The 17,832-nt window shown below is 48.8% G+C and overlaps 1 protein-coding gene across 11 annotated transcripts in view; it reads left to right on the top strand.

The window, feature by feature from the left end:
* Nucleotides 1–17,832, top strand: part of MEF2D (myocyte enhancer factor 2D) — a 124,492-nt gene that overhangs the window by 91,463 nt on the left and 15,197 nt on the right. For 5 of the 11 annotated variants that reach the window (XM_026656270.1, XM_026656265.1, XM_026656274.1 and 2 more), the window contains exons 7-10: nt 1,559–1,749; nt 4,143–4,163; nt 9,379–9,508; nt 13,671–13,860. In XM_026656270.1, coding sequence (XP_026512055.1) covers nt 1,559–1,749; nt 4,143–4,163; nt 9,379–9,508; nt 13,671–13,860 — 532 coding nt within the window. The remainder of the gene's footprint in view (nt 1–1,558; nt 1,750–4,142; nt 4,164–9,378; nt 9,509–13,670; nt 13,861–17,832) is intronic. The other 6 variants (XM_026656269.1, XM_026656275.1, XM_029912470.1 and 3 more) reach the window with 3 other exon arrangements.

The following is a 17,832-nucleotide window of genomic DNA, read 5'->3' as shown; positions in this document are numbered from 1 at the left end:
ACACTTTAAAGTCAGTGTGACTGTGATTTAGGCCCTCTTTGAGGTCCCTTTACGCTACCAAAATGGTTCAAAGAGGCCCCAGTGTAAATGAGAATCAGGCCCTCAATAATGTATTACTTGTATTGCAGTAGTGCCTAGAGGCCCCAGTAAGTGGGAGGAAGGGTGGCCTGGTGGTTACGGCTCTAGATTGAGGCTCTAGAAAGGTGGGGTCAAGTCCCAGACATTTTTGCAACCTCAGGCAAACCTTGGTGCCTCAGTTCCCCATCTCTAAAAAGGGGATAACAACTCTCCTCGGCCTTATAGCAGTGTTGTAAGGCTGGGATGGGCTGGCACTAGACTGGAATTCAGGAGAGATGCCTTTAGATCTCAGCGCTGCCACAGATTTAAAACTAAATCAATGTTACTGGTTCCTTCTTAGCACAGTTATCAGCATGTCCGTCTCAGATGCAGAAGGCTCTGAGGGCGAGCCTCAGCCCGGGCAGCATTGTTACAGAAAGGAACAAATATTTTGGTAATGGGCTCTTCCGACTAGCAGAGAAAGGTCCAATATGATCCAAAGGTTGGAAGTTGAAGCCGGACAAATTCAGACTGGAAATAAAGTGCACAATGTTGGGTAATTAACCACTGGAATGGCTTGACCCAGGCTCACGGGGGATTCTCCATCCCTGGCAATTTGAAATCAGGATTGGATCTTTTTCGAAAAGATGGAATTATTTTATGGAAGTTCTCTGGCCGGTGTTACACAGCAGGTCAGACTAGATCGGAGGTCCCCAAACTGTGCGGCAGGGATGGAAGAATATTGGGGGGAGCGGCGGGGCCCGGGCCAGCCCCCATGGGGGGCGGGGAGGGAGCACCACCCAGCCCCACTCCCAGCCTTGCCCCCTGGCCATGGCTCCATTCCCGGCCCCGGACCCAGACCCTCCCCTAGCTGCGGCCCCATCTTTGGCCCCCTTACCTCTGTCCGTGCCCTGCCCCCACCCCTGCAGCCACGGTCCTATTCCCGGCTCCTGGGGGGAGGCATGGACAGGAATGGGGGGGTAGGGGGGCGACTGTGAAAAGTTTGGGGACCCATGATTACAATGATGCCTTCTGGCCTTGGAATCTATGACAACAAAAATGCATGATAGCTTGTGAGGTGCTCAGAGACTGTAGTGGTGGGACCAGTTGAGAACTAAGCTGGGTGCTGGGCATTGTGGTCAGACAGCCCCTGCCCCAAAGAGCTCCCAGTTCGAAGAGACCCGCCCGACAAAGGGTGAGAGCGAGGAAGGATCACTGGGCCCGATTCTCTTTTACACGAAGGCCCCTTCGGGTCGCTCCAGCAGTGCAAGGGGCCTCGGAATGGGCAGAAATGACGTTAAGCCCTCGTTGCACTGTGTAAAGGGGACTTGGTCTAAGTCAGAACGAGGCCCCTGCTTTTTGGCGTTGCAGCCTTTGAACGCTCATTCCACAGGGGTGTCAATGGGGGGAATGGGGCCCCAGGTGCAGGGCGATGGAGAACCGAGCCCTGCGGCTCCTCTTCCGACTGTTTCCGAAATGTCTTTGCTTCCCCCCCTTGCAGGAAACGGGTATGTCAGTGCCAGAGCCTCGCCGGGTCTCCTCCCGGTCTCAAACGGCAACACCATGGGCAAGATCATCCCGGCAAAGTCGCCGCCACCGCCCTCCCACGGCACGCAGCTCGCCGCCAACAGCCGCAAGCCGGACTTACGCGTGATCACCTCGCAGGGCGCAAAGGGTTTGATGCACCATTTGGTGAGTGCCGCTGAATTCTGAGGGGGGGAGAATTCTCTCGGGGTCTGAGCTGCTGCAGCTCCCACTGGCAGTCGGCTTCCCCAGTCATAGCCCATCCTGCTGCAGCAAGGCGGGGTGTTGCCATTGGCTTGTTACTCTAGGCTGCTGCGGTATTTCCCAGTAACGGTGCATAATGCTGCAGCGGATGACAGCGCTGCCGCAGGATTATTACTCTAAAGTACTCTTAGTATTCCCCAGTAATGGCCCATAACGTTGCAGTTTACAATGGTGTTGCTATAGACTATTGCGATATTCCCCAGGAATAGCCAGGCTATGACATGACAAGCTAACAAGATTTTACTTGGTCCTGCCTCGGCGCAAGGGGCTGGACTAGATGACCTCTCGAGGTCCCTTCCAGCCCGCCATTGCTAGGATTTGACGATTCTCAGATTGTAAAGGTGGATGCCTGGCTCTGTCTTAGGGGCCTGACTCTCGTTTATACTAGGTCTGCTTTGCAGCACTCTGGTAACACAAAGAAGTTTTAAAGAAAGCGTAAATACAGTGGGCCAGATTTTCAGTTACGCCCAGGCCCCTTTAAACCCCTCATGAAGTGACCACAAAGTGTAATTTATACTCATTTTCAGGCCCCTTCGGACTGCCAGAGCGGTGTAAAGTGGCCTCCGTGTAACTGAGAATCAACCCCTGGGGGGAAAGGGGCGTTTCATGCTGAGCTTGTCTTCACTGCAAAGTAAACTCGAGTTATAACCTGAGGGTTGCCTCTCCCTTGAGTCTTGTCCACACGCACAAACCCTTAACGCAAGTGGGGTGCTATTAACTCACGCTGGCTGGCCCGTGACGGGGTATTGATTACCGCTTGAGTTAGCACATCAGCTGCTAACACATCACTGTGGTTCTGTCCACACTGCAGAAAAAAGGTGTGTGCTTCATGTGGATTAGCTAACTTGGTTTAAAATAGCAGTGAAGACATGGTAACTCAGTTTTTAACTCGGGTGAGAGCTCAAATTCAACCCCAGGCTTCCCCTGGGCTTTAATTCAAGTTAAGAACACAGCTATTTTGCAATGTAGACCTGCCCTCTGGGTACCGATAGCTCACTGGAGTGGTGTTAACTTGAGTGTAGATAACGCGAGTTAACTCTGCAGTGAAGACATAGGTATTGAGTTAGCTAACTTGGTTTTATACCCCCCCACACCTTTCTTCCCATCTTAGACAGTCCCAGTCAGAGTACTCAGAATATGTCTACACTACAGCTGCTAGACCAGCAAAGCCACAGCATTGCAGCTCTGCTCCTGGAGTGTGACATTTTTCTCAGCCCTGAGCAACATAGCTAGGTCAACCTATGTTTTTTGGTGTAGACCAGGCTTCGCATGCAGAAAGTTACCTACTCACATAAGCGTATGCGGGACTGGGGCTGAAGAGAATCAGTCTAAACTGTCTATGCAAAAAATAAAACTAAGCAAAAGATTCAGATGCACAAAAAGCCATGGAAAAGTTTGGAAAAACAAAACAATATTGGCCAGTTCAAATCCAAAATAATAGATGGGGATCACACCAAGTTTCTGAGACCTTGTCTACACACAAAAGTTGTCCCACATTAACTATACCAGTCTAGTTAAAGGGATGCAACCTCCCCTAGTGTGGACACAGTTATACTGGTATAAAGATGCTGACAGACGCCCTCCCGACTTACGCAATCGTTCTGTTCCGGAAAGCCTTGCGTAACTCGAATTTTACATAAGTCGGAACCGTAGACCCGTACGTTACGCAAAAATTTCTGCAACTCGAAAATCCTATTTCTGGCTTATGGAATTTTTTCTGTAAGTGCGAATTTGCGTAAGTCAGGTCTTGCGTAACCCGGGGAGCGTCTGTATACTCTCCTGTACAGGGGTTGAATGGGGATAACTGTATCGGTTTTAGCCCACGAAAGCTTATGCTCAAATAAATGTGATAGTCTCTAAGGTGCCACAAATACTCCTCGTTCTTTTTGCTGATACAGACTAACATGGCTACCCCTCTGAAACCTAACCTATATAGTTGTACTAGTGCACAAACTGTGTGGAGAGCAAGCGTTAGCTATTTTGAAGAAGTTTCTCGGGAAGATAAATGCATTAGCCTCTTTATTTCTGCTCATGAGAACACAGCACTGAAGACTGCAGGCTTGAATTCCCAGTTACGCTAAGGCCCCTTTACACCGTGATGGCAGCATAAAGGAGTCCTAAAGTGGATGTTGATGTAATTTATGGCCACCTTAGGGCCCCTTTCTCCTGCCAGAGCTGGGTAAAGGGGCCTTAGTGCAAATGAGAATCAGGCCTTTGGAGTTGGGCTTGGAACCAGTTGGCGAAAGGCATAAATGTAACGGTGCCTCTTGGTTTTATTTCTGTTCTTCTGCATTCAGACGGAGGACCACTTGGATCTGGTGAGTTGCCTTGTGCTGTGTGTGTGTTTCCTTCGAGTCCTGTCCTGACATGAGTCTTTTTGTTTCCTTTAACACCTCCTTAAACACCAGGCCTGGAGGGATAGGGGCAGGGGTTAAAGAAGGCATTGAACGTCATGGGCCTAATTCTCATTGACTCCAAGGCCCCCTTTGCACTGCTCTGGTGGTGCAAAGGAGCCTTAAAGTCAGCACAACTGTAATTTCCAGACCTATTATTTTATAGAGCAGCCAAGAATTGGGCCCTAGGAATCTATATGTTAGGGAAAATCATTTTCTGCATGGCAGAGAAAAGCTATAGGCCCAGGTCCCCAGCTGGTTTAAATTAGCACAGTTCCATTGAAGTCAAAGAGCCAACTCTCCAGCTGGTGTTAACATTGGTGTCACTCCATTCTAGTCAATGGGCCAGATCCCTAATTGGTGTAGACTGGTGTCACTCCACTGGAGTCAATGGGCCAGATCCCCAGCTAGGATAAATCAGCATCGTCCCATTGGCGTCACGGAGGCATAGCTCCAGTAAGTTCAAAAGAGCTACGCTTGGGGATCTGGCCTAACGCTGTTACAAGGGGAGCAGGAAATAAATCAAGTTCTTCAAATACTAAGAACTCTTTAAAAAAACAACAACCCCAAAAATGGAAAGTGAAATCTGAATTCTCCGTCCCACACGTTCATTCCCAAGAACTAATTTCTGCAGAGGAACACGGCTTCTCATTATTTGTATCGCTTTTCCTGCCAGCAAAGTGAGTGCTGTCACCTTGTTTGTGGCAATCATACCATTTCGTCCTGATGCTATTCTGGTGCAGTGCGGACGGGTAACAGGGTCGTGGCAGTCAGGAAAGGTTTTAATAGCCATAAATTACGGTGCGACAGAGCACTGCTAACAGGCAGTGTGGCCTAGTAGGTAAAGCATTGGATGGGGGCTCAGCAGTCGTAGGTTCTACTCCTGGCTCTGCTGCTGGGTGACCTTAGGCAAGACACTTCCCTGCTCTATGCCTCAGTTTCTCCTTCTGTAAAATGGGGATAACGGAATGGACCTCCTTGATAAAGCACTTTGAGATCTGCTGATGAAAAGTGCTGTTTAAGAGCTTGGTAGTTTTATTGCTGTATAAACCCATCCCATTTAGTGCAAACACTCCCTTGGCTCTCTTAACACAAAGGTCAGCTCAAACCGTCTCCTCCTACTTGGCTCCCTCCCTATTGCTCAGCCCACCTCCCAGGTCCTCTTTCTATAAACAACCTCTCCCACCTCCTTTATACACAGGCATAGCGATGAGTCACCTGCCTCTCAGTGAGTCAGCAGAACCCACTTAACCCTTCGCCAGCAGGATCAACCCCAGCTAACAGAGTGGGCGTGTTTCTGGCAGCTTCTAAGCCATAGACCGTGGAGAGCACCACAAGAGGGTTCACAGACTATTTAAAGGGATATTACCCTATTCTTATACACGACACTTGAGACTTTTCATTGGAAGTGTAGAGCTATCCCCATCCATCACGACGTCAGTGACAAGAGATTTCACCTGGGAGCATGTATGCATGATGTTGTAATGATCTCGAATGGAAGTGTGGCACTCCGAACAGTTAACAATCTCGCATGGCTGTCAAAATAACCAGGGGCAGTGGAGAGCATTAAAATGCCGACAAAATTTGCCTGCATGGAGAGGCACTAAAACTTTGTTAATTATAACAACCTGGCATGGCGTGAAATCACAGCGAGTTCTAGGCTGATGACTTGATTGCAGTGTTGGGGCCTGATTCACCAAGGCCCCTTTATATCACTCGGGGAGTAAGTGTACATTACACTTACACCTATTTTAATGCCCCTTTACCCTGCGAGAGTGGTGGGAAAGGGCCGCAGGCCCCTGGGTGTTTTACAGTTTTATCATCTTGCTATTCGTGTAACATTCCCATCAACCCTGCAGAACGGAAGAAGCTGCCTCCCTCCATTTGCTCTTTGGGGGAGTTGTTTTTCACATTGTTTGGGGGAAAAGCTGTTTGTTTGGCTTCATTCTGAACCTTCCTGGGATCTTCAGAGTCAGGGAATAGGACCAGTGCTTGGTCTTTACAGGCTCAAATTCACTCCTGTGCAGAGCAGCTGCAGAAAATCTAAAGGGCTTGTCTACATTGGAGGAATTGACCAGAATCGCTATTATGGAATAAGCTGTTCTACAAAAACTATTCCAGAAGATCTCTTGTGTGGACACTTCTATTCTGGAATAGCTATAATGCTTTAGGGTTTGTCTACACGCAAAATTTATTCCAGATTAAAGTAGGGTGTTAATTTAAAGGAGAGTACCTATTCTTGAGTAACTCCATGTGTGGGCCATCTTCCAAAGTGGATTAAGCTAATTCGGAATAAGGCACTCTTATTCTAGGGCTAGGTCTACACTGGGGGGGGGGGGGGTCGACATAAGATACGCAACTTCAGCTACACAAATAGCGTAGCTGAAGTCGGCATATCTTAGGTCGATTTACCTGGCCATGAGGATGGCGGCGAATCGATCGCTGCCACTCCCCCGTCGACTCCGCTTCCGCCTCTCACCGTGGTGAAGTTCTGGAGTCGACGGCAGAGCGATCGGGGATCGATTTTATCGCGTCTACACTAGACGTGATAAATCGATCCCTGATAGATCTGACGGGTAGTGTAGACATAAGAGCATTTATACATGGAGTTATTCCAGAATAGTTATTCCTGAATAGCTATTCCAGAATAACTCCAGGTATAGACAAGCCCTTAAATTTCCATCCTACCTTTTTCTGAAATAACTTCTCCTTGTAGACATGCCCTTACACATTCCACTTAAATCCTAATCTGAGAACTATGGGCCTGAGTCTCCCTTGCCCTTTACCTTGGGCAAAGTGGATGCAAAATACCACCAATCTCGTCTGGTAGTGCTTTGCAAGGGGCCTGATTCCCATTTACTCTAAGGCCCCCTTTACACCACTCCGGTTATGCAAAGGGACTTACAGTGACTGTAGCAAACCCTTTCGAGTGTAGGCAAGGCCTTAGTATAAATGTGAATCAGGCCCAGTGTGCAGTGGGGGAACCGGGCTCTTGAAATGAGACTGAAGTGGTGCATGGTCCTTGGGCTGGTGGATCCCAGCTCTGATTTCCCTTCCCCTTGTCTAGGAACTCAAGTAAGGTCTGTACATGGGCTTCTCAGGAGCCAGAAAATGGCTTTTGGAAGGCCGGGGTCAGAGCAGCACACTGCACCCAATCCCAGAAGGTAGTCATCGGCGTGGCTTGTTACCGTGGGCTGGCTGGACCCCAAACTAAATCCTAGCCACCATTAAGGCATTTGTCTTAAATACTCTTAACCCGTGGGGCAGTGGTCACAGCCCGGGCTAGCATTGGCTGCAGGATGCGTGCCTCGGAAACCTGTTTCTCCAGCCTCAAGGTTTAGTCATCATCGCCCGTATAATCGTCCGCCCTTGGTTATTTGGAACTGATCTGTCCACCGACCTGCCGCTTTGCAAAGAGCTGGCTTCTGAAACTGGCGCGCCAGGATGCTGCCAGGCTAAGGAGACACTGACTGACCGTTTGGTGCCTTCAAATGCTAAGGCGCGGCGGAGTGGGGAGGCTCGGGAGTTGCGTCAGCCTTGAGCGTGAATCCTGTCTAAATCTGTCTATGTCTAGAGGCCCTAGAGCACCCGTCTCTGAACGCTTCCCGGGTAAATCGGATCAGCACAGCCGAGGTCTCCTGGCGGCATCTTCACGTGCCATTTTCAGAGGTGGTTCCCTTGCTCCCTGTCCTTCACAACCCGCAAGGCAGCTGTCGCCCTCCACTCCCATTGACCGGGCGCAGACAGCAACTCGCTGTCTCGACCGACCGGGGCCCGAAATGACCCGGCGGGCATCGCGCCATGCCAAGCATGGTCTAAGCTGGATTCTGTTTCGGGTTTCCTTGGGTGACATGTGCCCGGGTGCCTCGGATTAGAGTCAAGCCTCTTGAGTCTGATTTAAATCAGATTAACACAGGCAGCCCGGATTATCTGGTTTGCAAACAGGGCCTAATCCTGCCCTCAGATCCACCCAAATAACTGGGGGGGGGGAGGGGTTAGGTGCTGCTATCCCAGGGCAGCATGTCTGCATAGTGTGCCAGTGGGCCTCAGGGGGCCACTCTTTAAAATGGGGGCTTGTTAATGACTGAGGCCCACAAATCTCACTCGGGGCCCCATCCAGCACTGCCAAGAGATGCTGAGTACCCTCGATTCCCAGGGAAGTCAAGGGGACTGATTCTCAGGCACGTTCGATACAGGGATGGAGGAAGTTAAGATAGCTTTAAGTCACCTTTGTACTTCTCGGGCCTGATCCTCTTTTACACCAGGGTCCCTTCAGACTGTTCTGGTAACATAAAGGGTCCTTAAACTGGGTATAAATTACCTTGGACAAGTCAAAGTCTATCCGTGCCTCAGTTTCCCCCATCTGTACAATGATAGCACTGCCCTACCTCACGGGGGGGCGTTGTGAGGACAAATGCATTAAAGACTATAGCACGCTCACATACGGGGGTGAGGGGAGCCAGATAATTACCTAAGATAAATAGTCTTTCCAGCCCCTGGTGTGTAAATTAGAGCAACCTCAGGGCATTCGTCTTAAGAGTAAAATTCACCTCTGTGCAGAGTGCCAGCACAAGAACTATGCAAGCCAGAAAAATAGGATTTAAGTGGGACATAAGTGGCACATAGGACCTCTCTGCGGGGTGAGTGTCCCTGAAAGCCCTGCTACCGCCTCCCCTGCTGTTTTGTTTAAAAAAGAAGCATCTCTTTGAACCAATTCACTTTGGCTGGTTTGCTTAAGGCAAGTTACATTGAACTATATTCTCCTTTAAATGAAGGCCGCTTTTCCCTGCTCTGGCAGGGAAATGGCACCTTAGTGCCATGGAGAATCAGGCCCGGGGTATTTTAAACATCAGAAGGAAAAGAATAAAATAAAACCCAGCGCAAATGATCCAGCTACTGAAAGGCATACGGGTCCGGAGAGCCTGGAACTGATGGATTTGAAAGTGGTCTGGTGTTTTAGTCCGCTGCGTACAGGAATTCCCCAGGTGGCTCAGACCAGCGCTCCATCTATCCTACCGCTCTGTCTCCAACAGTGCCGAGCGGTAGGTGCCAGGAGCCTTGCAGTCGGCGGTTACAGACCTAACCCACCGGTGGTTTAAACACATTCAGCTTCTAATTCCTTCTCCGTTTGCTTCCCCAGCAGAATGCACAGAGGTTAGGAGTCTCCCAAGCAACTCATTCTTTAACCACGCCTGTCGTGTCGGTGGCCACTCCAAGTCTGTTGACCCAGGGCCTGCCTTTCTCTGCCATGCCCACAGCGTACAACACAGGTAAGTGCGACGGACATGAAACTATGGTGTTGATTGGAACCGCCGCCAGGATGTTGCCAACTTTTCCCACATGATGCATAACATCCTGTGGAACTCCTTGCCACAAGATATCGCTGAGGATAAGAGCTTAGCAGTATTTTTTGTTTTTAAAGAGTGGTCATTTATATGGATAATGAGAACATCCGCTGTTACATCAGTAAGGATTTTAAGGCCGTGATTCTCATTTACACTAAGGCCTCATTACGCCGTTGTGGCAATGTAAAGGTGCCTTGAAGTGGGTGCTAATTACAGTTACATCCACTTCCTGGCCCTTTTATGCTTCCAATGCAGTGTAAAGAAGTCTTAGTGCAAATGAGCGTCCGGACCAAAACCCAGCATCCTTCTGGGCATAAAGCCAGTTACTAACTGATTGGGGTTAGGAAGAAAGAGAGATGAAGGTTATGGAACATCTGTCCCCAGAAAAGGCAGTAGGTCTCTGGAACCTGTCCCACACCCGTGCAGAGTGGAAGGTTTGGCACCTGCTCAGAGAATATCTTGTAAAAATGCTGTATGAAGCTGTTTGTCTGGAAGAGCCCGGAGTAGGCGGGTGGGGAACACCCTCTTATAATTAATAGGTGTAGCCCAGCAGATGTCTGCTCACAGGCAAGTAGAAGTCTCCTCTCCTTGCCTGGATTTCAACCTTGCTCAGAGCGTCCAGGGCAAGGCTAGATTATGAATGCAGCGTAGGCTTGCGCTCATCCCTCTGCATAGGGGTGACAGGGGGAAAATGTCCAAACGTGGCTGCCTGAATATTTGGCTAAACGGCCTGATATCAGAGCTGCTAGTGTGATGATCATTGCTCATATGACTGTGGGGTCCCGCTGTCCCAGATGAGACCAGGGCCCCTTTGTGCTGGGGGCTGCGTGCACACACACACACACGATGTGGGACAGTCTCTTCCCCAAAAAAGCTTCCAGCCTAAGACATCTCATCTTTCCTCCGCTCTTTGACGATGCAGAATTTTTCTCTGCTGAGCATTTGCTAGCGGAGGAGCCAATCGGCTGTTCTTAAATAATAACCATTTCCAAAGTGAATTAAACTAAACCCAGTTAAGCCCACCTGAATTCTGAATGAGAGCATCCACACGGGGGTTTAATTCGGTTTAGCTAATCCACTTTCAATTCACACGTTTCGGTAATTGAGATTAATTTTCCTGAGTGTCCCCTGTACACAATCCCCAGTTAGGGTTATCTGGAATTTGGACTGCCCTGGGCTTTAGATGGGCTTGGGGTGAGCGTCCTCCATCCAGGAGAAGTGTATAACCCGCTCAGCCATCTGCCCCCTCTATGTCTGCTCTGCAGAGCCTACCAAATTAGCTCAAACTATAGCAAGGTACATTTCCACGTGTGGGAAAATCTGCAGTTCAGTCCCCAAGCGTTGCCTAAAGCTGGTGGCTGTCACGCCCAGTGGCTGTAAAGTGCTACCAAGCCTGAATGGTTCCCGGCTGGTGTAAATGACTGAGCCAGGCACAGAGCCGCAGAGAATCAAGGGTTGGGACTTTCTGGTGGGTGTGCCGCAAATCGGCATAAGTAACTTTGGCAGCCTTTCAGCTCCCCTTCAGCCATCTCTTTGTGACGTGCTGCTGCAGGCAGGTTTGTCCCTGCAGGGGTGGGGAAGACTGAAACCACAAACGCCCAACATGAGAGGTGGGGTGCGGTGGGTGATGAGTGGCGCACAGGAATTCTGGCTCTATTGTGTGCGCATCAAATGCTGAGACAATACAGCAGAACCGCCTTTGATCAAAGGTCAGTTCTTTTAGCAGAAAACAATTCTCTGCCAATGCATAGTTACTCCCAGCCTGGCCAGCTCTCATGATTTTACAGCAAGTTTCATGATATTTGGTCTTTTTCTGAAAGCTCCTGCTCCTGGAGTCATGTGATTATATGAAATGTCATCTCGTTTTTTAAGTACATTTCTAGCCCTCATGATTGCTGAGAAGAGCTGGAAAACATAACTCCTGAATGCTCAAAAAACAGATTTTTAAGCCAGTCTTGTGGTTTTTCAGGGACATGATTCATGCTGTTTAAGCACCTGGGACTGGCAAAACTGTTATTGTCTCTTTGGGATTGAGGTACATAACAGATATCTCCAGCCCCTGAGAGGTTACAAGAATTGTATATATAAAAAATACTTACATCCCCTAATGTGGTGGAGTAAAGAGGCCTTAATGTAAAGTGAGGCCCAGTATCTCTCTGTGTGTAGTTACTAAACCTATGCGCGCATACACACACACAAATTGTCACTAGAAATTTGCCCTTCCCCCACCCTCTTGCCCAAGTGCATTTTTCAGGGCACCAAAACGATTTGTGAATCAAATTTGCAAAATAGTTTCAGCTGAACCTCATCCCCCTCCAAAAATCCCTGAACACAAATCTCCGAAGTGTCAAAACGGTTTGTTTAGAAAGTATCAAAACAAAATTACTTTGACATTTAATTTCAAATTGACTTTTTTTAAACAAAATGTCAATCTGAATTAATGTTCAAAATGTTTTGTTTGACCTGAGTGAAACCATTTTGGCTTTTCATTTTGTCCAGAAAACTGAAAAAATTCCATTTTGGTTCAAAACAAATAGTGAGGGGTTTTTTTGTTTTTGTTTTAATTTTTTTGGTTTGGTCACCAAATTAAAAAAAACAACAAAACAAACAAACAAACAAAACCCCACCCAACCCAAAACTAACCACAACCAATTTCTTGCTCAGCTCTAGTAGTTAGTATATATGAATGCCTTCCACTGGCATATGAGAATAGGGTGTGTAGTATTGTTCATAAGTTTATATGTTTGATAGAGTTGTTGGCTCATTGCAAGATTGTTTCCTAGTTGAGCAACTATTAAGACAAGCTATTGACAGCCCAAGGCCTTGTTCCCCTGAAGGAGTCCAAACAGTCTTAGTGCCAGTAGTCCTTGTAGGAACTCCCACATCCCTCTCTGCTGGGAGCTAGTGGGAAGCAGGTTAGCGCCTCCAATATTCCCCTGCCTTCAGCCTTCTCTGACCCTTAGCTCTAGCTTAGAGCTAGCAGGCTGCCCCCTCTGCCTTCTCCTCCTCCTGCCTTCGGCATGTACAGCACCTAGCACACTGAGGCCTCTAGCTGCTACCACGATATAAATAAGGAGATGACAAGATCTTTGAAAAGCTGAGTCTGGAGGGAGAAGAAAAGGGAGGAGGGGGCTGCCATGCGCTGGAAGGTGGAGTGGAGCAGATTTGGAAGCAAAGATAGCTTGTATCTGCTTACGCAGTATGATCACATGGAGTTCGTTAAAGTGATGGCCTTGCTGATGTGTCAGCTAACTCAATTAAACAGCAGCAAGATCAATGTCTGCAGCCGCTTTTATCATGCCAGGCATCTCAAGGAGCTTTCATAACAAAATAAGACGCTGATCAAACACAAAAAGTTTATTATTCCATTAAGAAGCAAGCGCGTCTTTGGCTCAGATGTAAACGAATTCTAATCAACGGAACGTACTAGTCCCGCTTCCACTTCCTCTGTACTGCTTAGCCCTGCTGTGGGGTAGAAGTGCTGCTTGGTGCACTGTATAGGGTGTAATTAACTAGGTAAGCGTATGCATGTGTACACCACTGCCCAGTACTTCTGTGGGTCTACACTGGTGCCCTATACTGTGTGGAATCGGTGTGCATGTTTGTGTTTATATCCTACTATTCTGTACTGGAAATAGTGTGTGTGTGTGTTTTATATACCACTACCCTTTACTGGATGGAATCAGCATGTGTGTGTTTCTACACCACTTCCATGTACTGGATGTAATCCCTTTATGTGTGTGCATGAACTACTGCAGTCTCTTGGATGGAATCAGAGCTGCTCGTTCGTGTGTCATGAGCCCTATACTGCACATGGTGAATGGTGATTCTCCTTTAGCTCAAGCAGAAGGGGTCTGTGATTTTGGAGGAGGAGGATGTGCATTCTATGCCCAGTTTTGCTGGGCTGTCCCAAGCAGCTGTTGTGCACATCACAGTGACACCTGCAAGGTTCCTGAGCTGCCTACAGATTTGTTACAACATGGAGAAGGATTTGCTCTCCACCCTCATTTGTCGCAGGGGCCAAGCTCAGGATTTGGTGTGGATGCAATGAAGGGTTTGCTTCTGAGCAGCGTGTCTTCTGTTTCAGATTATCAGCTGACCAGTGCAGAGTTATCCTCACTCCCGGCGTTCAGCTCACCCAGCGGGTTGTCGCTTGGCAACATCTCTGCCTGGCAACAGCAACAACATCAGCAGCAACAACAACAACAACAACAACAACAGCAGCAACAACAGCAGCAGCAGCAACATCTTGTTCCTGTATCACTAAGCAACTTAATGTAAGGGAAATGGAGGAGTTGGGCATTCCGTTGATGCTGCCTTCGTAGTTGCATGGTTCCACAGGGCTTAAGGCCAGAAGGGATCATTAGACCATCTAGTCTGTCCCGCAGATACCCTCTATCGAGCCCCGTAACTTGGCTTAGACGAAAGCATTTCAGTCCTTTGTTTCCTTGAACACGCACTGCAGCGGTGTATTTCGACAGCAGTTATTCCTGATTGGGGGAGGCAGTTGTGCCTACTGGTTGGAGCAAAGGGGATGTGGAGCCAGCACTCCTGGGTTCCATGCCTGGCTCTGCCACAGATTCCCAAGTCACTGCCCTGCTCCGTGCCTCAGTTTCCTCAGTTGTAAAATGAGGAAAATGATACTGATCCACCTCACAGGGCCTTCATTTAGGTGTTTTGAGATTCTGGTCCAGACATTTCTCTAGAAGGACAAATTCTTATTTCTTTCACGTTTGAGACGGTTGACATTCTGGTGAAAAATCAAAAACTCACATATTTCTATTCTGAAATCCTGCCTCATGGGAGTTGCAGTTCGGGTGCCTCATGCTCCCATTCTCTATAGCTAGGGCTCCCTCAACAGACTACATTTCCCATGATGCTCCCTGGGTTTTGCCCTGGTGAGGGGAGGCAGTTGCATCATGGGAGTCCCTGGCATGGTGCATCATGGGAGATGTAGTCAAGAGCAGGGACATGAGGAAACTGAGCTGCAGCTCCTACGAGGCCCCACAGAAGCTATGTAAATTGAAACATTTCAGTGTTTCGGCTGAAATAACTAGTTTGTTTTTCTGATGAAAATGGAAGTTTTCTGTGGAAAGCGGACACTTTTTGCAAAAAAAAATTCGTTTAGTAGAAAACCTGATTTTCCATCGAAAAACTACCCTAGCTCTGAGTGTCCTCGCTCGAGGAAAGCAAAATATTCAAAGCGAAATGTGAAATTCCTGACAAGTTCAGAACCTGTAGGACCTGGTGCCCGAAGGTGCTGTGGAGTAATAATACAGTGCTGTTACACGTTCCGCTCTAGGCTACCGACACCACCTGCTACGCCCCCAGGTTTTGTCGGTAGCCAGACTGATCTACACACTGTGGGTGGCCCATAGGATACCCCTGTAACGAACCAAACCAAAACAGCCACGCACTTTGAGGAATTCTGTATCTGAACTCTGTTATTAACGCCAGTGGCTTCATTTGCTATGGGGACACGGGAGGCAGTTGCCTCCCCCCCGAGACCTACCCCCTTTGTGGGGTCTCAGTGCCCAGGCTCCAGCCCAAGCCCAAACGTCTACATTGCAATTTTACAGCCCCGCAGCCCAAGCCCCGTGAGCCTGAAACAGCTGACTTGGGTCAACCATGCCCATGCCATGGGTCTTTTATTGTGTAGACGTACCCTTATTGAGAGACAGTTCCTGCCCCAAATATCTTGCAGTCTAACTAGACAAAGGGAGAATTATTGTCCTCATTCCCAAATGGGAAATCGAATCCCAGAAAGAACAAGGGTTTTTCTAATGCGGACGCTGACCCAAACAGCTTTTGTTCAATATCTCCCCTTGTGGACACTTTATTCTGGACTAAATCGGGTGCTTCCCAAGCAGAGGAATTATTCTGCAATAGAAAGTCCACACGGAGCAACTTCAGTCAGTTTCCCCATGCAGACAAGCCCGAAGGGTATCTGAGAGTGAACTTCCCAGCTGGGGTGCACAGACTCATGCCGGTGCGCTAAGAAAAGCTGTGTGGATGTCACGACCTGGGTTCTCAAGCCCGGGGGGGGGTGGGCTTGAGATCCCGAATGACAACCTCAATGCAACATCTTGCTCCCAGGTGCAGGGCAGACATAGCCTCGGTGGCTTGCTGCAGGTCACACAACACGCAGGTGGTGGAGGCAGGAATTGGACCCAGGTTGTCGGCTTCCTAGCCAAAGGCAGGCTGCCAGGTTTGATCAACCAAGGATTGATCAAGTGCCGCGCATTCAGGCCGAGCTGTCAGTGGAATGAGCAGGAGCCTTGTCTGTGCAGGGGTGCGTGACCTTTCTCCGTCCTTGGCCTGAATTGAGCAGGACAGAGGGTTCTGTTGGGTTATCTGCCGGGAAGGTGCATTCACTCCAGACAGGGACAGTTTGTTTATTCACGTTATATGGAATCTAGACGGGCCTGATTCTCAGTCCCCAGTCCGGACGGTTCCTGCTTTTCTCCCCTCAAAACACTTCTCATGTATACCAACTCCCACGGCAGGACCTAAGTACACACTGCGGGGGTGGGGACAGCTCCTCGGCAGGCGCAAATCGGCAGCGATGGAGCCACCCCAGTTGACGTCAGCTGAAGATTTGGCCCGGTTGCTGTAACAATATCGCATTGTTTGGATGGGCACTGTGCTGAAGTCTCTAGTGTAGCAAGGAGCAGGGAAGGGGATCAGAGTGTATTCAGACTACTGGCACAGAGGAGAATGTTGCAGTCAGCTGGCGTGCGTGTGTGTGTGTGTGTGCACGCGCGCCACTGCCATTTACTGGCTGGAATCAGAAGGGTGTGTTATAGGCCTTAGACTCAGTAGTGTAATTTATATGATGATGATTGTTTATTTGTATTGCCATGCCAGCTAGGTGCCCTATTCGTGAACCAGCAGCACTCCAGTGTGCTAGGCATTGTACAAACATAGAACTGTGCTTAGAGGACCTAGCCAAGATCCCCCCCCCCCGCATTGTGCTAGAGGCTGCAACAGACATTTAGGGGGCTTGTCTACATGCTGGGGCGCGTCACTGAAGACACTACCTACAACAACGGGAGGGGTTCTCTTGTTGGCATGGCAATCCACCTCCCCGAGAGGCGGTAGCTAGGTTGACGGGAGAATTCTAGTGCTGTTGTACCGGGGGATAGGTGCTGTCTGTACCGGGGCTCGCTCAGGGGGTTGGCTTTTTCACACCCCTGAGCGACGTGGTTTACCAACCTAACTTCCTCGTGTAGACCAGGCCATAGTAAGAACCCATCTTTGCTCCAAAGAGCTGACAGCCTAATAGAACTGGCTAGAAAATAATGAAAAAAATTAATAAATATTTTGTCATTTTCAGCTAAAGTTTTCTATAGTGTTATTGTAGCTGTGGTGGTCCCAGGATATGAAAGAGACGAGGTGGGAGGGGTAATATCTTTTATTGGACCCACCTCCCTGGGTGAAAGAGACAAGCTTCAAGCTACACGGCTTAGAGTCTAGTTAGACAAGACAAACAAAGGCTGGGATGGGAAAGAGATCCACAGAGAGAGGAAGTGACAGGCTCAGGGTCACACAGGCCGGCAGCGTGGCCCAGAACAGAATGCACCTCTCCTGGTTCCCAGTCTAGTGCATTCTCCATGTCTATATTGCCTTTCCAAGTCCACTAGCAGCAGCAATAGCGGCATAGCAAGGGCTAGCATCTTTCTGGCCTCAGAACAATCACACCATCCATTGCAGCTGGCCCGTTACAGAAGCACCCTAGGACGTTTCATTCCAGGCAACCCCGATGACTCCCTAATGCCACAAACGTCCTTTATCCTTCGAGGAAGCGCATTTGATGCTGTGCTGTCATTGCTAACGCAGCGGGTTTCACTGCTGAACATTAGGGGCCAGGTTCTCCTTGGCGTGAAGGAGCAGCATAGAGGGACCTTAATGGGGCTGGAGGATGCCAGGTAGGGTGGTCTTGTGCTAAGGCCTTAGGTTGGGCTTTAAGAGACTTGGGTTCTCGTCCTGAGTCTGCCCCAGATCTGGGTGATTTGGGGGGGTAGTTACTTCCGTTCTCTCTGTCTCAGCTTCAACTGTGTAGACTGATAATATTAAACTGCACTGAGATGGATGGATGATAAGATCTCTGCATTTCTATGATAGAAAAGGCCTTTACAGATGTTAATTATCAATATTTCTCTCTTCCCCCTTTCTCCATCTGTTTTTTTTCACCTTCTCTGCATCTGTCTCTTATTCCTTCACTATCCCACGTGTGCACTCCTCTACGT

Source organism: Terrapene carolina, unplaced genomic scaffold (genome assembly GCF_002925995.2).
Source record: "Terrapene carolina triunguis isolate 2854851 unplaced genomic scaffold, T_m_triunguis-2.0 Scaffold227, whole genome shotgun sequence".
In the NCBI taxonomy this organism is placed as follows: Eukaryota; Metazoa; Chordata; order Testudines; family Emydidae; genus Terrapene; species Terrapene triunguis.
This window is presented reverse-complemented; position numbering and strand designations above follow the sequence as displayed.